This window comes from Olea europaea, chromosome 12, assembly GCF_002742605.1.
Source record: "Olea europaea var. sylvestris chromosome 12, O_europaea_v1, whole genome shotgun sequence".
In the NCBI taxonomy this organism is placed as follows: Eukaryota; Viridiplantae; Streptophyta; class Magnoliopsida; order Lamiales; family Oleaceae; genus Olea; species Olea europaea.
This window is the reverse complement of record NC_036248.1, coordinates 8,115,915-8,137,737: the sequence shown is the minus strand read 5'-3', so window position 1 is coordinate 8,137,737 and position 21,823 is coordinate 8,115,915. Positions and strand designations below refer to the sequence as shown.

Genomic DNA, 21,823 nt, shown 5'->3' with positions numbered 1-21,823 from the left:
TGGTATAGGTAGAAATGATGTGCAGAGGGTGGGTTGGATTAGAAATGGAATGGAGCAAATTCTGCCATCCTTTTGATCTCTATTTTCTCTCACTCACAAGCACTCACTCGTGTATTAGAAGGAGGAAGATAATATTTTACATTTTACACTTTACAATATGGTTTGGATGGGGTGGGGGTAGGGTGGGTGAGTGGAGTGGGTGAAGAAGGAGATGAATAGTATTTTTTTGTTTTTTTGTTTTAGTTATTTATTTTAATTGTTTTATTATAGGGTTAAATAACTTTTACTTTTTATCCTTTTCAATTAGTCAAAAATTGGTCAATGTTTAATTTTATTGGTCAACTAACGGTCAAACGGACGATTTCCATCCATTTTGACTTCGGGTGCGAATTTTTGAAAGGTTTGGTACCTCCAATGGCACAAACTAATGGTTTGGGTAAAGTCTGCTAATAAACGAAAGATTTGGTATCTCGACTGCAATTTTCCCTATATTATTATTATTATTATTATAGATAATTAACTATAATTTAATTTGACTATGATCAGAAGTAACTGCTAATATATTTATTTGTAAATCAAAATTAGTTAATTGATTGAAGGTAAAAAAATGTCTACGAATTTTCCACTTTGAGTTACTAAAATAGTGTAAGAATGATCTAAACGATATTCAATATCAACTTAAGAATAATGATCAACATATTTGATAAGTAAAATTAGTTGAAAATCAATAATCGTTTTTAAATATACCATCGTTTCTTTAATGAGTAAGCGTTAATCGCTCAATGTATATATAATAACTAATTTGTTTAATCCAATGTATTGCAAAATTTTATCCTTTCATTATGCATCCCGTGCAATATTGGATGTAAAAATAGACTTTCATCATGTGGGATACTATATCACCGTGTTGAATGGTTAGGGAGATGGGTGCTATAACTGGAAGGTAGGGGTAATGTTTGCCATACACACGAAAGGTTGGGGACCCCTGAGGAATTTAGGAAAGAGACGCTGGAAATTCCCCCGCTCGTATCCGCCCTTCTCCCCGAGTCACCCTTTACCGGTTGTTGTCCTTCAGCCCAAATATTATAGATTTATCGGACTCTGGACAGACTGTAAACGGAAGAGGCAAGAATCGATGGCTCGGAGATCGATGAGACTGATGTGCATCGTATCATCGCGGCTGTTTTACCCGAAGCAGCTACAGCAGTACGGTAATTTTGGATCGCCTCCACCTCCGCCTGCTGTATTCGTGGACAAAAACACCAGGGTCATCTGCCAAGGCATCACCGGCAAGAATGGCACTTTCCACACAGAACAGGCAATCGAATACGGCACCAAAATGGTATTTCATGTCACTTCTCCTCACATTGTTCGTCCATAACTATTTCCCTTTTTTTGCTAGTGATGCGAGTTTGTAACTCGTTTTTATGTGTGTTTTGTTAATGATTTTGGGTTCTGATGTTGTCTGTGAATTCGAATTCGCCGAGAAATTCGTAATTTCTTACCAAGGTACAAATTTTGACTCTGTAGGTAGTGAAAATAGTCTGTGGTAAAATGCGATGCAGTGCTTGTACCAGTGGAAAAATTGTCACTTTACGCATTATACTATATTTGCCCACATAGGATAGGATGCATGAGAGTGGGGTCACTCGCCTCATATATAACTTAGACGGTTTTTTAAAGCCTATAATAAGGTAGAAGTACTGAAGCACTGCTTCCGGTGTCCGTGTGCATCAATGTGTGTATTAAAAAAATGAACTTATTTTTTGAGAAACATGGATGCCAGACCCAAATTTCATCCCATACTTTCTCGTTAATTAAAATTCTCCCTTACATGAGTATTACTTATCTTGAGACATTTGAACATCTTTTCAGCTATTAAAACTCTCATGAGATTAAACATGCAGTAGAAAATGGGCCTAAAAGCAGAGAAAGCACGACCAATGAGATGGAATTCAGTAAGTGTAAGGGAAGAATTCTATAAATGTGGAGCCTTTCTTCTCTCCCCCAAGGAAAATGAAGATTTTTTATGCTAATGCGTTTTTTTTTCCTTAAACCAAATGGGTTTCTTCCCCATTCTCTCCCCTCTCGAAATTTGTGTCTGCTAATGTAGGTTGGAGGGGTTACCCCTGGAAAGGGTGGAACAGAACACTTGGGACTTCCTGTTTTCAACTCTGTAGCAGAGGCAAAAGCTGAAACAAAGGCTAATGCAACAGCAATTTATGTTCCTCCCCCTTTTGCGGCTAAAGCTATTATGGAGGCAATGGCGGCTGAGCTAGATTTGGCTGTTTGCATCACTGAGGGAATCCCTCAGCATGACATGGTAACAAACATTGTTTTAGTTAATCTCCTTCCATTTCACTCTTCAACAAAGAGAAATAGAATGGATGATCTGGAGCTAACCACAATATCGAGATTTGGTTACCACGGATATTTCAATGATACAGCAAATTAAAAAAAAAAAAATGTTTCATAGATAATATGTTAATCCACATTCTGTATAAGTGCTCTAATACTTTTACTTGCTTTCTTATCTGTTACAATCTTCAAATGTGCCCTTAAGGTCTTGGCAACTGGATTTGTTTTCTACTCCTATTGTATTGTGCTGGTTTGTGACTTGACTTAAATTTTACTTGTATATGTGCAATAAGAAGCATTGAGTTCAACCTAACAAACATAATTAATACATAATTTAGCTGTAACTCATCCAAATCACTAATAAATGAGGCATGTGGATATCACATGGGCTTATATCTTCCTTTTGGCTTTTGCCAAAGTTTATGTTGATATGGGTATCATTAATAATTCAGGGATGTGGCTCATGTGTTTATATCCTTCTTGCTCTCACGGTGTTCTATTTTTTAAAATGCAGGTTCGTGTGAAGGCTGCTCTTAACAAGCAGTCAAAAACTCGTCTCATAGGTCCAAATTGTCCTGGGATTATCAAGCCTGGGGAGTGTAAGATTGGAATTATGCCTGGATACATTCACAAACCGGGACGTATTGGAATTGTCTCACGATCTGGCACACTGACTTATGAAGCGGTGAGATCATTTTTCATTGGGATTTTATTTTGTCTGAAATTTTGGAGGCCTATATTTTATTTTATGATTAAAGCTTCTTCAAGCTATGATTGGCTGTGAACAAAATTGACTTCCTACGACTTGTATATCTGTATCTATATGGTGCCTTTATACTGTTGAATTCAGTGGACTTTTTCAACACTTAAAAATTCCACAAGTCGAAAAGATTATATCTTGTCAATTTGTCCCTCTGCCTGCTGAGTCTTGTAAATATATCAATCACCCCAATAATTATTAAGATTTTGTATCTTTTCTTATGTAAAGGTTGGAAGGGTCTTAAAAATTGGCTGGAAACCCTTAAGCTCTAGTAGGGAGCTTGTTTGTCTGGCCTTAAAAGTAAGTAAAACTTGTTTATAACCACTAGGACAGTAGAACTTTATGCTCGTTTGGCGGTAGTATATTTTGCTCTATTTTTGTATATGCACTTAAAAGTTTTGTGATGAGGTTCGTTTTGTTTTTGCACAATACCCTTCTTGAAACTGTGTCAATGACTTTGTATAGTATATATTTGCTAGGTTTTTCAAACTACTGTTGTCGGTCTTGGACAGTCAACATGTGTCGGAATTGGTGGGGACCCTTTCAATGGAACAAATTTTGTTGATTGCATAGAAAAGTTCCTTGCCGATCCTCAGACTGAAGGTAAAAAGTCTGCCAAATTAAATTCTGTCACAATAGTTACATAAGATATTTGCTAGAGTGACTTTTTTTGTGTTGAAAAAGCATTCTGTTTGAATTGATTAAATATTGTCGTATTCCCTTGTGCTTGTGAAGTGCCATCAATTCATCTAAGGTCTTGTTTGATTGCATAAATTTTCCATGGAAGTAGGAAATTGAATTCTATTTTCCACCTTTTTGCATGTTTGATTGGCCAAATTTTCTTGGCCATTGGTTTTATTGGCAATTGGTCACGTGACCCCTTTTTCCACCTTTTTGAGAAATTGGTTTTCCCATGGGTTTGGTGGTTTTTGGTTCTCCAGGTCCTTTTTAATTATTGTAAAAAAATATTTCTTTTTAATTGACAATTTTCATGTAAAACAAAGTCAAACGAATATAAAAAAATAGATGATTTTCTTTTTCTTTTTTTTTTTTTTTTTCAATTGAAACAAATTTTATCTCCAATTGTAACAAAATTTATCACAATTTTAATGGAAAACAAAGTCAAATGAATATCAAAAGATCCAAAATTTCAATATTTTCCAGGTGGAAAATTTTAATTGACAATTTCTTGTAAAACAAGTTCTAGGCAATTCAATTCCAAGAAATTCATTTTCTTTCCACCCAAATTTCATTCTTGCAATCAAATAGACCCTGAGTGGTTAAAAGCATGGTCATATATAAGTTCTCCATAGACATTTGCATTCTAGATTGAAAAATATTGGATGAAATAATGAAAATATTTGCAATATTGTGGCATAGGGCCGTTCATGAAATGCACAAGATAGCCCTTAAGGCTTTGACGCTTTTTGGCTTTTTAGCTTCTCTTTTCTACATTAGTTCTTTATGAGGGCATTTCTTTTCTTGTTGCTTGTTCCTTTGATTTTTTTTTTTTTTCTACATCTGTTTTCTTCATCTTCCACGCCAAGCCACTAAGCTTCTAAATATTTTGCTTGTCCCGTCATTATGGATAACTCATTCAGTCTGTTCTCTGTAAACTATTAAGTTTCAAAAAACTGATCAACTGTGAGTATTGACAAGTCTTTTGCTTCTTGAATACTCACTTTTGGCTCCCATTCTGAGGTAGGCTGATCAAATTTTCGTGACCAATAAACTTTCTCAAGTAGAGCCCGCTTGCTCCAAATGACGCTGTGCCTTTTACTTATTGATGAATAGTTTATCAGAGGCTTTTGGTTAGCGTTGTCTATAGTGTGTTGCAATTGTCCCATTCCTTTCGAGTGACACTTCCAATTTGCCTTTTGTATCTCAGGTATTGTTCTTATTGGTGAGATAGGTGGTACAGCAGAAGAAGATGCTGCATCCCTTATAAAGGTGAGGACAAAACTCTTTCAACAAGTCGCATGATACAAGAATAACCTAAAGAGCATTATTCTCAGAAAATGTACCTGATTGAGCAAACTACTCTAAGTTCTTGCATGGCTATTTTCCTTTCCCTTTTATGGGATAAATGTTGGTTCTAGGTTTTGACTTCGGAGTCTATAGTAATCTAATGTCTATACTAAATACTCGTACAAAGTGGATTTACCATTCACATTTTGTGTTGCGTTAAGAATGAAATTATAACCCTGAGGGGTAACTCAGTGGTCAGGACTTGAGTTTGCTCCTCAATAGTCACGAGTTTAAGTCCCTTTAGGGCCATTGAGGTGAGTACTCGACTGTAAATTTTAAGACCTCATGGGATTAGTCGAGGTGTATGTAAGCTGGCTCGGACACCCACGGTTATAAAAAAGAAAAATAATAATAAAATTATGATCCAAAGTTAACATACATATATGTACATGCAGGCATCAGGACACGCACATAGCATACATACATATTAGGAATATAACTCGTACTATATTTTTATATGCATATAATAATTAATTTGCAAACATCTAGATGACTACAAATGTAGAAAAGCGTATGTATTCTGTACGATGGCTGTGTTTATAGTAAAACTTGTTGGTTCCAAGTGTTGTATAAGGCTTCATCTTTGTGATTATCAATTTGTAATTTCATACTTGAGACTAAATCATTATCTTCTGCTTTTCAATAATTTTCTCAGTTAGAGAATTGAGGGCAACATTCATTTTTAGATTCACTTTTCTCTTTCAGATCCTGGTGATGGTTTTAGTTATATTCTATCCATTTTTTTTTCCTGATAACAGAAAGGGAGACAGAAAATATTATGGCGGTAACTATTTAGACTAAGCTTGTAATCATTTTCCTTACCTTTTGACCTCTTAGTTTGAAGAAGATCAGAGGTGGATCTAGCTGTCTGGAGACTTGGAAAAGTAATATTATTGATAGATAAGTAGGATTTTGGCAACAAAAGCGTATCATTTCTTTGAGAATGCAATATACCACTACTCCTGCCATTCATATAAAATTACTGCTTGACATATGCCTCGGAGGCCTATGATAAAGTGATTTGATTCTTCTGCATTATCTAGAGTTTAGACCAAATTAGGAAGCTTGAGAGCTAAATTAGGAAGCTTGTACTCACCCTTTTCTCTCATATTGCTGTGAAGATGTACATCTGTTCTGAAGGTGTTATCAACTCTTCTTGGAATGACCAGTCATGGTTATTAGATAGACTTCACATCATTGGTCAGCAATTTCAATGAAACAATCTGTTTATGTGTACTCAGGCATACCCACATACAGTCTCTCCGTGAATTTATCTCTATTATTCCGTGCCTTATTAAAAGATGATAAGTGAAATTCTCGATTCGTAGTAGAGGATATGTCAGTAGGTGAATCCAATAGTTGTAATAATACATTGTTGAGTTCATTAATTATTATTAATTAATGACTATTCAGTACCTTTGGCAGATATTTCATGTAGAATTCTTTGAATATCTTTCTGCTTAGCTTCTCCACTTTTTGGATTTTTAGAGTTTCTGAACATCTAATTATCATTAAATATCGATATCTTGCAGCTTTCACATGTTGGAACTTGTGTTTTACCTTCTCTAATTTTTAAAACTGAAACAGGAAAGTGGTACCGAAAAGCCCATTGTAGCTTTCATTGCTGGACTTACAGCTCCACCAGGTCGACGGATGGGTCATGCAGGAGGTACTACATTGCGATCAAATATATTGAATTTCATGCTTGTACTTCTATTATCTTGTTTCATCCCATTTCCCATGAACCAATAATTACCAATAAAAAATGACTAATTGCCTTTCTTTCCTCTTTAGACATGTCTTGGGTAAGTTAATTGATAATTCTGGTAATATTTATTTTATAGAAGGTCGTCGTGCAAAAAATTCCATCTTTCAGCACCTTATCAATATTTTTTTTCCCTTTGCTCGCAGTCTATTTTGTCTTACATATTTTCATTTCAACTGAAAGCACTAGGAGGAAGTGCTTGATTTTTGTTATATAATCGTGTGGAGCCTAGCTACCTTTCACTTTGTATCGATTTTTGATTGATTACGTCAACTTCAAATGCCGTCTAATTGTAAAGTGTGAGTATTTTCTTTGAAAGTTAGTGGGATTGATTGTTTATACATGTGGTCTCTTTGTTTCTTGATCAATCAACTCGATAAACAACATTATAGTTACTCCTGGACAATTCAAAGTCAGAATGATGGTTTTTAGTGGATTGATCTATATTGACACAATAAGTTCTCCGAAGTGAAACTCCTCGGATATTCTAGCCTATAATTAAAAATGAGGGGAGAAGATAACTTGCTCTTCTTGCAATTTTATTTTTGTTTTTCAGATAGTACATGGAACTACATTGGAATCCGAGTTTTACATATAATTTGTTATGTTTTTTGAAAGATTGAGCACCTGTCATTAAGCGTCTTGAAGCACAGTTCCAATGTCATGAATTCACCATTAACATGAAAGAAAGGAAGCTTATTCTGTTTTGCATGAAAATTTTGTGGTTTAAATATTGCTATATTTATCTATTAACATCTCTACAATATTTACCTGAAACTATCAGCATTCCGTTTATGAAAATGTATTTCTTCAATATTTACCAACTAAAAGTGCGTTTTGTTATCTACTGGTTGAATTTTCAGCAATTGTATCCGGAGGGAAGGGTACAGCACAAGATAAAATAAAGACCCTCAGAGAAGCTGGGGTAACAGTGGTCGAGTCGCCTGCAAAGATTGGAACTGCAATGCTTGATGTCTTCAAACAGAGGGGTCTTGCCCGATTGAGCTGAATTCATTTTTGATGTTTCACTTTCATTCGTTTTCCTTCTTTGGGGCCACTATAGTGGGTTTTTGCTGCAATGCATTATATTCCAAGCCCCACAGATATTTTCTTTCATGAGATGATATATTCAATCATGAAATTTTTGAATTATGAGGAGCAGTTGTTTGATGTTAGCACTTAGCAGCCATTTGGCCTCTCTTAGCTCAAAGTTCATAAGTTGAGAAGAGAAAATCATTGCAATTGTACTACACTTGATTTTCATTAAATCCAACAAATTTGGATAATTACATTTACTTGAACAGAAGTGTATGCCTAAAATTCATTTTTATTTTCATTTTTTCACAGGGTGATAAGCAAAGGACATTGTGCGTGCACTAAACAAGTGGTTTGTAGATTGTGGTTTTTCCCTTTTCGTTTTATACTTTTTTATTCCAAATAAAAAAAAACATATATATATATATTCTGAACACTACGGCTGCACTTTTATGAAAAAACCAAAGCCCCTTATCGGATCCAATTTGAGTACCTCTACAGGAAAACTGCTGCAGAATATGTATATAATTCTCTATATAGAAACAAACATGGTCAGATGGTCTCGTTGAACAACCAGCAAGACAGAATAAAGTTGGGTGCAAGTGGATTTAGAGAATCAAAGGAAATTTATGGGCAACCACCAAATATCATACATGGAAGAGACTGAATACTCTGCAAACTACACAAATCAGTCAGCGTACTCAAACAAGGTTGTGGAGGCTAGATATGGTTTGCAAAATTGAAAGCATCTCTCCATCATAATTTTCTAGTAGCATTAAGAATTTTGTTGCCCAAAGTCAACATTGGTGCCTAGTAAGAGGACAAGGAAATATTATAGTTCAAACACTACCAAATACTAAACCCCTTAGTTACATGCGTGATTCAAAATATTGACAAAATTAAACAAATAAGAACCTTTAGATATTTACAGTCAACTGCATCATAAACATCACGATGAAGGAAAAAGAAACATAGTTAACAATTCGGGTCGATCTTTGCTAAATAACTGCATACAATATACTGATTGAAAAATAAATAAATAAATAAATAAAAATACAAGGCATATAACATGTCATGGGACCATTAAACTTGAGAATAAAGTTGGGTGCAAGTGGATTTAGAGAATCAAAGGAAATTTATGGGCAACCACCAAATATCATACATGGAAGAGACTGAATACTCTGCAAACTACACAAATCAGTCAGCGTACTCAAACAAGGTTGTGGAGGCTAGATATGGTTTGCAAAATTGAAAGCATCTCTCCATCATAATTTTCTAGTAGCATTAAGAATTTTGTTGCCCAAAGTCAACATTGGTGCCTAGTAAGAGGACAAGGAAATATTATAGTTCAAACACTACCAAATACTAAACCCCTTAGTTACATGCGTGATTCAAAATATTGACAAAATTAAACAAATAAGAACCTTTAGATATTTACAGTCAACTGCATCATAAACATCACGATGAAGGAAAAAGAAACATAGTTAACAATTCGGGTCGATCTTTGCTAAATAACTGCATACAATATACTGATTGAAAAATAAATAAATAAATAAATAAAAATACAAGGCATATAACATGTCATGGGACCATTAAACTTGGGATATAAAGAAGGAAAATAATAATAATAATAATAATAATAATAAATAATAATAATAATAATAATAATAATAATAATAATAATAATAATAATAATAATAATAATAATAATAGTTTTTGTTTAGAAAAAAAGGTAAAATGGGGAGAGCAAGTTTCTGTTTTTCTCCTTTTTTTTCCTGAGCCAGATGATACAATTGTTAGAAATCAATTACGAAACATAAGCAATGGAAATAAATGATTTTGGGCATTAAGTAGACGCAATGCATCCCAAGCCTAGGACACTTCCCTTCAGCTTGTTTCCCTCCATTTTCTTCACCACTTTCAAAATATTTAATTACATTGTCAATGAGCATATGATATGGAATGGAAAGTCATCACTTGAGCAAGATTGGAACAAAAAGTATACGTATATCTATGAAGACTAAGGTTGGCATTGAAAATTCATGTAAAAACTAAACCAAGCAATATATAAATAAGTTTTGCTGATGCTTCCCATTTATTGCAAGGCCATAACAATTCAGTACTGATTAATAGAAAGAAAATGATAAGCATAAAATTCCAGTTCCTAAACATTAAATGCATGGAAAAAGGATGACCTGAAATATATTTAATAAAAAGAAACTTTGTAAATTGTCAATAGAATGATGCCAGCAGAAGATGAGAGCAAGTTTTGACTATCCTTTCCTTTTTAAACCAATGCTTCAGTTAAATCAACATACGTCCGTTCACTCCAAGGAGATGGGCGAAGGCACACACGAACTTCATGCTCTTCTGGTCCAACACGATGTTTGGGCACAAGAATCTCAAGCATAGTCCCAGTTGAGTCACCGTATGCTTCTAATTTGGCGTCTACAGGAATACGTGTTGGAAGAGAAATTTCTCTGATAAACTCTCCTTGAGGGCAGTGCTCAGGGGCTGGATCTGTTAGCCTAAATGTCCTGTCTTGCCTCTTAATTATTGGCATGCACCCAATGCTCACACAAGATATCTTAACAATCCCATGCGCGAGGGTGTTCCTCCATGTAACTTTCACCCTTTGAAGATCTGCGAAAGGCATGCTGACAACAATCAAAAATCCCTCATCATCCTCATAGATAGTTTTTGCTGCAGTTACTGGCCCATATGCGCTCCTCATAACTCCAGAAAACTCACTTAACCAAGGAGGCTCAATCACATGGATGTCCAAAACTTTGTCGGAGTGGGAATCATTAGGCAAACAGCAATCATCATCATTTCCTCGCTGGGAGAAACTTTTCTTACTCTTACTGCACACTCTCAGAGGGTCCATTCTTTCAGTAGTTACGTGGTTGGGTGCATGAGTTGACAAATTTAAACCAGAGCCATTGAGCAATTTTTTCAGGTGGGGATTTAAATTATCTTTCAACTGCAAAGGCCTTTCAAGGTCAAATTCTGTATTAAGAAGATTCCTCCATGAGCCAAAATCACTGGCTTCAACAGGGATTGAGAAGTTCACATCTCTGCCTGTAAGTTTCATCCATTTCTTGCGCTCATCCTCATCAAGTCCCATAAGATTAGGAGATGGAACAATTTCAATGCCATGGACACATTGGGGGTTAGAAAGACCCCTGTACTGTTTTCTCTGCATTTTGTGGGATCTAACGAAACCCTTTTCCACACTAAATGGAAATGGTCTCTCCCCTTGGCGTGAATGCCCATTCATATAGCTTCTCAACTGCATCTTCCCCAATGCATTTTCTGGCCTCTCCTTAAAAACCCACATGTAAATATTCTCCATATCATGTTGAACCAAGAAAACATCCAGCTTCAAATCTGACTTATCATACCCACTGCAAACCCCATTACACTCACGAGCAAGTTTTCCCCTGGACTTTTCATTCAAAACAGGTCTAAAATAGAAATTGAAGAAAAACCAAGCACCCCAAACACTATCAAGGCGCTTTGCATTTGCACATTTCTTCCCACCCTTGGGGACACTATTAGTATTCATCTCAACCTCATAATGCTGGGGTCCAAGACTGACCTCTAGCATTTCACAAGCATCATTCCAAGAATTCTGGGGCAACGGGCTTGGCTCAGCTGAAAGCGGGAGATTGATATCAGGCGGTGGCTGCAAAAGATTAACCGCCAGATTCAACTCTCTCTCTATTTCATCGTGAGTCAATGAACTTGAGTCCATAGACAAGAGAGTGGACAAATGATTGCTTTCCATGGATAAGGTTGTAAGAAAATTTTCACCCATTTGCTCTTTTGTAGGCATCCTTTCGTTTTTGCTTGGATAGAAATTACATTCCCACTACACCATGACCAACCCTCAAACCCATGAACAAATCATAAACAAAATCCAATCCCACCAAAATCAATAACCGATCTGAAGCATAATCAAACCGAATAAATAAATAAACAGAGAGTGAAAACCAAAAATATAAAAATTGAATTCACTAATCAGTTACCAAGCTTCAAGATGCACTGAAATATTCACGAAATCTGTGCCAGCTGAGAACTGTGATAAAACCCCTCTCCTCATCAAGCGGATATGCATAGATTCAGCAGTATTAGCGAATGAGATGAAGAAAGAGAATAAAGGGTACCTATGGGATAACCGCTCCACATGACACACAGACGGTAAGTTGAAGGAATCTGTTTAAAGAAACGGTGGAAAACAAGCGTCGGCTGTGAAAAGCAGACTCAGTTACGTTACCCAACGATAATATGGAAATAACGCCAGCCGTCTCATTGGTGACCGACTGATTGACTTGTCAACAACAAAAAGCAAACCCTGGGATCTTCACAACTTGTCAGTGAAAGTATTATCGGATATTTGTCTTAGATATTTATAAGCTTATTTCTTCATTATTTTATTTATTTATTTTACCACAGATGTAATGGATTCTCGTTAAAAACGTCCTTGATGAATTAAAAAGATTTAATTAAGAGCTAGATTGTCAATATTTTTTCACTAAAATTCTAACTTTTTTGCTGTTTAATTGTTTTTTTTTTCATGAAAAATATTTTTTTACTTTTCATCACGTCATCATATTTTTTTAAAAATAAAAAAATTTATTTTCTTTTAAGAAGAGGAGAATTTTATTTATCAGAAAATTCACTATCTCTTTTTCTCTTTCATTTACTTACCAATAAAAAATGAATTAGTATAATTTTTTTAAATTAGAAATTAAATCAATCATATACATTTAATTGACAAATTTCACGCAAATATATTCTAAACAATTAAATTACCTAAAATTTATTTTCTTTTAATGTAAATTTCACGGTTGCAATCAAACGCACCCTGATTGATTTTTAGTCCATATTTATTAATGTCCATTAAAAGAATTTTTTAGGAAAATAAAATTTGAAGTAGTAAATTTTTTGATAATGTGTGACTAAAAATAAAAAAAAATTAAATTTAAGCACAAAATATTTTATTATATAAATTTGTATTTGAAAATAAACTTCTGCACATGTTTGACATAGAGGGACTTTGTTGATTAACTCGCCAAGTAAATATAGCTACTAAATGGGTCACGCACTTGAAAAAATGTGTAATGCTAGCAGAGTCTAAATGACTAACCGCAAAAGAGTTTCATTTTCCCTCGTTTATAATTCGTTTTGCGAATGACCTCCAACTTGTGTGCTTTCCATGAGAGACAGCAAAATTACATTGAAACTAGCCAAAAGATTACTATTTTCGCATAAACCAGCCAGAAGATAACTTCGAAATTACATTTGAAACAATACTACTAATTATTTTTTCACATTAACTAGCCAGAAGATAACTTCGAAATTATACCGGTCGAGGTATAGTACAATAGACAAGCTTCCGGGGACACAAAAGATTACTTCAAAAACAGTAACAGAATTCCAAACAGAGAACAGAGTTGGAAGAAAAAACACAATGACACACACTTCCAAGAATACCCCAAGCATCTCCTTTGGCCTAAAGATTCTATGCTTAATCCACTTCCTCAATCTTAGGGCCTGGACCAGAACTGCCACCGGCAGAAGGGCCATCTTCATCCATGCCCCCAGCCATGTCCGGACCAGCACCTCCAGAATACATCTTTGCAATTATTGGGTTGCATATGCTTTCCAACTCTTTCATTTTGTCTTCAAATTCATCTGCCTCTGCAAGCTGGTTACCTTCCAGCCATTGAATAGCAGACTCAATGGAATCCTCGATCTTCTTCTTGTCAGCTGCAGAAAGCTTCGATGCAATCTTATCGTCTTTGATGGTGTTCCTCATGTTGTAAGCATAGTTTTCCAAAGCATTTTTAGCTTCGACCTTCTTTTTATGTTCCTCATCCTCAGATTTGTATTTTTCAGCTTCCTGGACCATCTTTTCGATCTCTTCCTTTGAAAGTCTTCCCTTGTCATTGGTGATGGTTATCTTGTTCTTCTGGCCAGTTGTCTTGTCCTCAGCTGAAACATTCAAGATGCCATTTGCATCAATGTCAAAGCAAACAGTAATTTGAGGAACGCCCCTAGGCGCTGGTGGTATGCCACTGAGCTCAAATTTCCCGAGCAAATTGTTGTCTTTGGTTCTTGCTCTTTCACCCTCGAACACTTGGATCAACACACCGGGCTGATTATCCGAATAGGTAGAGAACACTTGCTCCTTCTTGGTAGGAATAGTGGTATTCCTAGGAATGAGTACAGTCATGACACCTCCAGCAGTCTCCAAACCGAGAGATAGAGGTGTAACATCCAAGAGCAGAAGGTCTTGCACCTTCTCATTGCCTTCACCACTCAAAATTGCAGCTTGTACAGCAGCACCATAAGCAACAGCCTCGTCTGGATTAATGCTCTTGCAGAGCTCCTTGCCGTTAAAGAAATCCTGCAACAACTGTTGTACCTTAGGAATCCTAGTCGAGCCGCCAACAAGGACAACATCGTCAACACTGCTCTTATCCATCTTAGCATCCCTTAAACACTTCTCAACTGGCTCCATACACTTTCTAAACAAATCCATGTTCAGCTCCTCAAATCTTGCACGAGTTATGGTGGTGTAGAAATCAATACCCTCGTACAAAGAATCAATTTCAATTGTAGTCTGAGCAGTTGAGGAGAGTGTTCTTTTCGCCCTCTCGCAAGCAGTTCTCAATCTCCTAAGAGATCTAGGATTTCCACTTATGTCCTTCTTGTTCTTCCTCTTGAACTCCTGAACAAAGTGATTCACCATTCGGTTATCAAAATCTTCTCCTCCGAGGTGAGTATCACCAGCAGTGGCCTTCACTTCAAATATACCCTCTTCAATAGTAAGAAGAGAGACATCAAACGTACCACCACCTAGATCAAAGATAAGCACATTTTTCTCGCCTGAACTTCCCGCCTTCTTGTCAAGGCCATACGCAATGGCAGCAGCAGTTGGCTCATTGATAATACGCATCACATTAAGCCCTGCAATTACTCCAGCATCCTTAGTGGCCTGACGCTGAGAGTCGTTGAAGTAGGCAGGGACAGTAACAACGGCATTCTTGATCGTCGTTCCAAGATAAGCCTCTGCTATCTCCTTCATCTTGATGAGAACCATGGAGGAGATTTCCTCTGCAGCAAACTGTTTCTCTTCACCTTTGTAGGTCACCACAATCATCGGCTTGTCGCCCGGCCCAGGAATAACTTTGAACGGCCAAAGCTTCATGTCACTCTGAACCGATGGATCACTGTACCTTCTCCCAATCAAACGCTTTGCATCTATATTCAGAATCAGAATATTCTAAAATCAATAAAGAAAATCCAGAAAATGAACGTAAAATGCGATGAGTTAACAAACAAATTTACAACTTCTGCAGTGGACGAACGTAAAACCATATAACTCAAAAGCAAAATCAACATTTATTATTTTGTGTTTCCAAACATAAAATATCTATCACAAATTCACCAATTAAACCACAAAACCAAAAACTACCGCTTCGAAACTACTGTTTCCCAAACTAAGCAACATCATAATTCAAAGGTGCATAGAATACAGCAAACAAAATCACACGACTTCAAAGTGTCATTTGTCAGCCTGTTTCCATGCGTGTTTATCATAATTTGATCGATCAGGTCCAGTCAAATAAACAGGATTGCAACCAAATACATGCATAAAAGTTTCGAAAATCAAAAGAGAAGACACGAATACTAACCAAAAACTGTGTTAACCGGGTTCATGGCAACCTGGTTCTTGGCTGCATCGCCGATGAGACGCTCGGTGTCAGTGAAGGCCACATAGGACGGAGTCGTACGGTTACCCTGATCATTTGCTATGATCTCAACACGATCATGTTGCCACACACCCACGCAAGAATACGTAGTTCCCAAGTCGATACCAATCGCCGGTCCTTCCCCCTTACCAGCCATTGCAAATTCAAGACAGAAATTGATTTGTTAAACAGAAATAGTACAAGTCGAACAAGAGTCAGAAAATTCCAAAAGAATTTTTCACAATTTTAGGTGACTGTATCGTTTCAATGTCGAGAAGAAAGGAAAAGGAGAGGTTTTTAAAGAATATGAAAGCTGGTCTAGAATGTTCTCGGCGTGGATTTCAACCGTTAGATTAGATTTTTTTCTGACTTTCTTTTCTTTTTCGTATTCTTACCTTTTTTTTTTTGGTCCAATAACTGGGAATTTTGGCTTCTCGTTTCTTCCAGAGATTTCTATAATTTCCTGTTTTCCTTTAAACTGGAACCACCAATAGGAATTTTTCTAGAGTACTGTAGAAGTATTTTATAACTACGGTACAATTTCAGGTTTATGATATTTTCTTTTTGGTCCTCTATGTCTGAAATTATTTCAGTTAGCTCCAGTTTTAACTTTTAACTGTTGTTTAGGACAATTATAATTGGGTAATTGGTATAACACCCCCTTAACGTCTTTTTGTTTTGTGAAATACCGTCAACCTTTCATTTTAGTACAAAATTCTCCTAAATCGCTCCAAACATTACAAAATACCCTTTGCCGTCTATATCCACTAGTTTAGGCATTAAAAACAATAAAAAATGGGTAAAATCAATAATACCTCGAAGGGAAATTTCAATCTCTTCAAATCCAATCTCTCACTTTAGGCCCTGTTTGTTTGAGACATAAACATACGATCGTGACGTAAAGACCCCAATAATCGACAAGAAAATTCAAATTCAACAATTTTTATTTTTATTTTTTTACAATTTTGTTCAAGGAAGAAGTATCTGCATCTATTATACTTTGTTGGTTTAGATTGTTAGAATTAGTTTTGTACTCGGTTGATTTGTATGATGTTCTATCAGATAAAAATCTATATTTGGGGTCTTAATTTGCTATTTGTTGGTATAAGGTCTTTTTATTTGCTATTTTATTGGACCATTGTTTGTTTATTTTGATGTGTTAAGATCTAGATTTTGTGGGTTAAGGTGTGATTTATGGTTATTTTGCATAAATTTTACTAATTTCAAGGTTGTATTTACAAAGTACATTGATTTTTCAGGATTGATTTGCACGTAAACTTTTACCAATAGACATGTTCTTCTTCTTTTCCAATACGCCTATAAATTCAAAATCAACATAGCAAAAAATAAAAAAATTAAAAATTGGACTTTATCTTACAATAGAACACTTGTTTATGTAACGCTACATGAAAAATCAAAATACGTTAGAGCAATACAAATATATAAAGTAAAAACAACAACATTCACTATCATCCAATATTCAAACAACAATAAAATTACAAGTCTAATTTCCGCCATTGACAAAACCACAAAATAATTTCTATTATTCACAACCCACATACATCATTCACTAATAGTATCAATTTGTTCACTTGGTTGAATCGTGGGGACCGTGGGGTTGTTCTATTCAAACGACATGACGAGTGTTGGATTTTAAGGAACTGAAATATTCTTTCGAGTTTATTTATTGATTTTGCCCGTGTTTTACACCTAAGCTAATGCATATATAAACTCCATTTGGTAGGGATTAAAATTTGAATTTTAATTTAAGTCAAAGTCAACATTTAATTTTAACCTCATATTTTATGAGACTCGCAACTTTTCAATCACATATTTCATAAAATTTTTATCAAAATTTACAAAAGAAAAAAAAATCTTATTTTAAGTCCTACCAAACACAGGGCATAGGAGTATTTTTGCAAAATTTAGATGATTTAAGGAAATTTTACATGAAAATGAAAGCTTAGAAAAGGTATTCCACCAAATAGACACACATTAGGAAGTAATATGCCATTTATAGGTAGAGAAATTTTCAAATATCTTATGGCCGTCCGAGAAAAGATACAAAGTACATGGAACTATGGAAATGTATAAAAAACAATAAGGTTATTTGTACATTATTTTTCACATTCTTGTTGACAGATGGATGATGTGACAAAATTATGATATTGAATTAAATATATAAAATGTGAAATTATGTCAAGTGTAAATTCGATAAGTTAGAGAATAAACTATGGTGTACATGTTTTGGAATTGGTTCAAAAATTAACCGAAAATTGGTTAAATTTAAAATTGGGAAATGAAAAGGTGTGACTTTGTGTCAATTTCGGTCGAATGTTCGGATTTGATCCGATGGTCAAATTACAAAAGTAAATAGACCAACTTATTCTACTTGTCAAGTAAATCGTCGTAGTATGTTTGGAATCTCGAAACCAATTCTGGATGAATGAGAAATTGCGGTCCAAATTTGGAAGAACGAAGTGTTGCAACTTTTCGAAATGATACAGATTTGAAATGAAGTGTTACAACTTTTCGAAATAAAGTGTTGCAATTTTTCATGAAAAATGCTGGATTTGGGGTGTGTCCCTTCACCCACAACCCTTCATCTTCTATATATAGGACTCCTTGGATGTGTATTTGTAATATTCCAATTCATTCCATAATTTAATATTATTCATTTCATGTTAAGTTACATGAAACACTTTGTAGAAGTGATTACCTTTTGCATCAAAATCATTGTTATGATAGAGAGGGAATTCCGTTCGAGTTTGTTAGTTGAAGCCATTTGGAGTGCTCCTATGGTTTAATGTGATCGTTGTATTTTGGGAGATAATTTTCGAAAAACCGTTAGCACCAATGCGGGGTAAATTCATTTCATTGACTAATCGCACTACTTGCATCTAATTTTTTTTTCTTATTTTTTATTTTAATTTCTTCGTATTTGATTTCAAAAAATGATTAATTTTATTTGTATGGTTTATGCAAGGTTCGATATGAAGAATCACATATTTTAATTCAAGAATTGAAATTGTCAGATTCGATAATCATTGGTTAGTTTCTCAAACTCCATTTCGGTAAGTCGAAACCTTGTTTCGATTTCATGAACGTGTAAGTTACGTTTTGTGAATATAATATGCACATTTGAATCGATGTATTCCCCAACAATCTTAAGATGAATTTTGTTTTCGTGCAATTATATTTTTCATTATTCTGTTTGCATGAACAAAGTATTAAATGGATTGGATAATAAAATTTGATTGCATAAACTCGACATCGATTTATGTTTTATGCTCGGTAGGGTTCTGTGCAACTCTTAAATGATGCATACATGAGAAACTATTATGCTATTATATGAATTGTTCTAGTGAAAATTGTTGCAAAAATATTAAATCATGAAAATACTTTGTAGAGCACAAACTGTGCCTGAAGTTGACAATGGTGCTGAACTTCCTTTAAATTTGGAAAATTTTGAATGTGATGATTTAGTCAAATTTCTGACTTCAATAAAATTAAATGGGATGATTTGTGCAAAATTATATTTGCATAAGGATATGATAAAATGTAATTTGTCCTAATTTGATTACTTGGAATTGGTGGAAAAATTATGTAGAATATTATAAAATATTCTAGGATCAATTTAATGCAAATGTGCGTTATTTCATATGAAAAATCATGACTTTTGATATAATTATTTTTCAATGTGTATGTCTCTTCATAGAGATTGATCCAAGAAGTGTGTCCTTTTATAGGATTGTGTCTTTTGAGAACACAACTTTTCAACCGATGGTTAAAATGAAACTATCATGTGAAATATTACAAATGTGATAAGTTGTATATGTTTGAAGAAGTTGCAATGCTTAGCCCTCTTTATTGTTGAATTTGACTTCAATCATGAACCAATTAAGTTGGTATATGTTTTGAAAGCATTGCAGGTCTATATGATTGCCTTGATTTAATTTGAATAATCAAATTGAAATAATTGGATTGAAGTACGTTATATGCAACTTTAATTGAAATAAATTGTGAGTCAACGACCACTACTTTGAAAGTATCTAGACTTTCACTAAGCACTCGATATGGACATTATCTAAGAGATAAATAAATTGAACTATGAAAGAGTTTCCAAACCCTAAGTTCAATTATAACCCAAAGATGTGGAGGATTATCATAAATGATCATGAACTTGAATGAAAAGTTTAAAACTTATGGATGCAACGTTTCTAGATTGCATATGTATTCTTAATTGAGGAATTGTGGGGGGTAACTCAGTTATATTTTATCTTATAATCTTAGAAAGATATCTATGAAGGTGAAAAGATAGAAAACTCTTATAGTAATTATAAGGATGATATACACTAAGTTTAAAGTGGATTAAATGGGTAGAAGCCAATTGTGGCGGTTGTTTGGACATGCAAGAACAATTGAAATATATGAAGAATATTCATATAATTCAAATGCATGGTAATAATTCAATGATAATATTGAACACTCATGATTCTGAAATCCACTAGTAAAAGTGATTGACTAGTGTAGTGTTTGATAAAAATCCTCCAACTGTGTTTGGAAATTGATAAAACTAATGAGGCATATAGCTTCATGAGAAGATTTCTTGGTGGCGACAATTACAATTATCAAATAAATCGATCATTAGCTAGCAACATTTGATAAGATACTAAGTCACATGTAATGGTAGGTCTAGACATATAAGTCATAGACATAATACCATTAAGCAGTTGATCTCAATGGTGTAAACTAGTGGTACCTTTAAGAGATTTGCCGAGAAATCAAGAATACTACTGCATATCGAAGGGAATGAGGTAAAGCCTACTACGTTAGAGTCCTTGTAACGGTAATCCTATCTTGTTGACTGGAGATCCCAAGGTCTTGGTTCAAAGGGACAACTAAGTTATGAGGATTCCACGAAACACTAAGGAAAATAATTTCCTAACTCATTCTTATGATATTAAAGTGCTTTCTATAGAGTTGCAAGAGGTTAAGATAATCTTTTAATGATTCCTATATCTTGATTAAGTCAAGTGGAGTAGGGCAGAATACTCTTAATAGGAGATCACCTATGTAAGTATGAAGTGTGGCCGCTTCAATGAGAATTATTCAAGGCTTAAATTCTCTAAACACTCGCAGAACCAAGAAGGGTTCAAGGCCAAAATGAACCAAGTCATGAGAGCCATGAACAGTTTAGGGAAGACATTGTGTGAGTATCATTGTCTTGGCTTACACTAAAGGCTGAATGATTCAAGACATCACGTTCACCAATTAGCCTAGTAAGTCCGATGGTATTTCATTACGGGAAGTTCAAGGCCAGAAGCTACTATCCCCGATGCAGTGGCTTTCCGCTTTCTATCTACTTGCATCACATCATAGCATTACATTTGCATACTTGAATTTCCATTCGTGTGGAGAATTGTTGGAATTGGTTCAAAAATTAATCGAAAATAAGTTAAGTTTAAAACTGAGAAAATGAAAAGGTGTGACTTCGTGTCAACTTTAATCGAATGTTCGGACTTGATTCGATGGTCAAATTACAAAAGTAAATAGACCAACTTATTTTACTTGTCGAGTAGATCGTCGTGGTATATTTGGAATCTCGAAACCAATTTCGGATGAATGAGAAATTGCGATCCAAATTTGGAAGAATGAAGTGTTGCAACTTTTCAAAAAGATACATGTTTGAAATGAAGTGTTACAACTTTTCGAAATGAAGTGTTGCAACTTTTCATTAAAAATGCTAAATTTTGGGTGTGTCCCTTCACCCACAACCCTTCATAGTCTATATAAAGGACCCTTTAGACGTTTATTTGACATCCAATCCAATACCAATTCATTCCATATCATTGATTCATATCATGTTGCATAAAACACTTTGTAGAAAGTGATTTCATCTTGCATCCAAGTCATGTTATGGTAGAGCGAAATTCCGTTTGAGTTCGCTGGTCTAAGTCATTTGGAGTGCTCCTATGACTCGACGTGGTCGTTGTATCTTGGGAGATGATTTTCGGAAACCCATTAGAACCGTTGCCGGGTAAATTCATCTTAAGGACAAAATGTCAAACACTTGCCTCGGCCAAAATCATCACTTGCAACTTTCTTTCTACT

At 34.9% G+C, this 21,823-nt stretch overlaps 3 protein-coding genes across 9 annotated transcripts; 1 reads left to right on the top strand and 2 right to left on the bottom strand.

Moving 5' to 3' along the window:
• Window positions 1-953: 953 nt before the first annotated feature.
• On the top strand, window positions 954-8,217 carry LOC111405484 (succinate--CoA ligase [ADP-forming] subunit alpha-2, mitochondrial-like). Of its 7 annotated transcripts, none has more exons than XM_023034384.1 (9): window positions 977-1,342; window positions 1,911-1,958; window positions 2,114-2,323; window positions 2,873-3,043; window positions 3,347-3,418; window positions 3,598-3,721; window positions 5,007-5,068; window positions 6,734-6,815; window positions 7,775-8,217. In XM_023034384.1, the coding sequence occupies exons 1-9, from the start codon at window positions 1,136-1,138 to the stop codon at window positions 7,918-7,920; spliced, it is 1,122 nt and encodes a 373-aa protein (XP_022890152.1). In that variant the 5' UTR covers window positions 977-1,135; the 3' UTR covers window positions 7,921-8,217. The 7 variants fall into 7 exon arrangements, 6 of the variants coding, with proteins under 6 accessions (XP_022890153.1, XP_022890152.1, XP_022890154.1 ...); XM_023034389.1 differs by having other exon boundaries at window positions 1,255-1,342; window positions 1,908-1,958; XM_023034388.1 differs by having other exon boundaries at window positions 1,263-1,342; window positions 1,876-1,958.
• Window positions 8,218-9,991: 1,774 nt separating this feature from the next.
• Window positions 9,992-12,313, bottom strand: LOC111405483. Its single transcript, XM_023034383.1, has 2 exons — window positions 11,978-12,313; window positions 9,992-11,895 (listed from the first exon to the last, which is right to left on the bottom strand). The coding sequence occupies exon 2, from the start codon at window positions 11,782-11,784 to the stop codon at window positions 10,234-10,236; it is 1,551 nt and encodes a 516-aa protein (XP_022890151.1). The 5' UTR covers window positions 11,785-11,895; window positions 11,978-12,313; the 3' UTR covers window positions 9,992-10,233.
• An 870-nt stretch (window positions 12,314-13,183) lies between these two features.
• On the bottom strand, window positions 13,184-16,000 carry LOC111405482 (heat shock cognate 70 kDa protein). The gene is made up of 2 exons (XM_023034382.1): window positions 15,653-16,000; window positions 13,184-15,218 (listed from the first exon to the last, which is right to left on the bottom strand). The coding sequence occupies exons 1-2, from the start codon at window positions 15,864-15,866 to the stop codon at window positions 13,480-13,482; spliced, it is 1,953 nt and encodes a 650-aa protein (XP_022890150.1). The 5' UTR covers window positions 15,867-16,000; the 3' UTR covers window positions 13,184-13,479.
• Window positions 16,001-21,823: the final 5,823 nt, after the last annotated feature.

Bases quoted from the DNA above. Each gene is read 5' to 3' on its own strand.
- LOC111405482 (XM_023034382.1), bottom strand. From the start codon at position 15,866: ATGGCTGGTAAGGGGGAAGGACCGGCGATTGGTATCGACTTGGGAACT. The intron at 15,219-15,652 runs GTTAGTATTCGT...TTCTGAATATAG, and splicing joins CCCGGTTAACACAGTTTTTG to ATGCAAAGCGTTTGATTGGG.
- LOC111405484 (XM_023034384.1), top strand. From the start codon at position 1,136: ATGGCTCGGAGATCGATGAGACTGATGTGCATCGTATCATCGCGGCTG. The intron at 2,324-2,872 runs GTAACAAACATT...TTTAAAATGCAG, and splicing joins GAATCCCTCAGCATGACATG to GTTCGTGTGAAGGCTGCTCT. The intron at 6,816-7,774 runs GTACTACATTGC...TTGAATTTTCAG, and splicing joins ACGGATGGGTCATGCAGGAG to CAATTGTATCCGGAGGGAAG.
- LOC111405483 (XM_023034383.1), bottom strand. From the start codon at position 11,784: ATGCCTACAAAAGAGCAAATGGGTGAAAATTTTCTTACAACCTTATCC.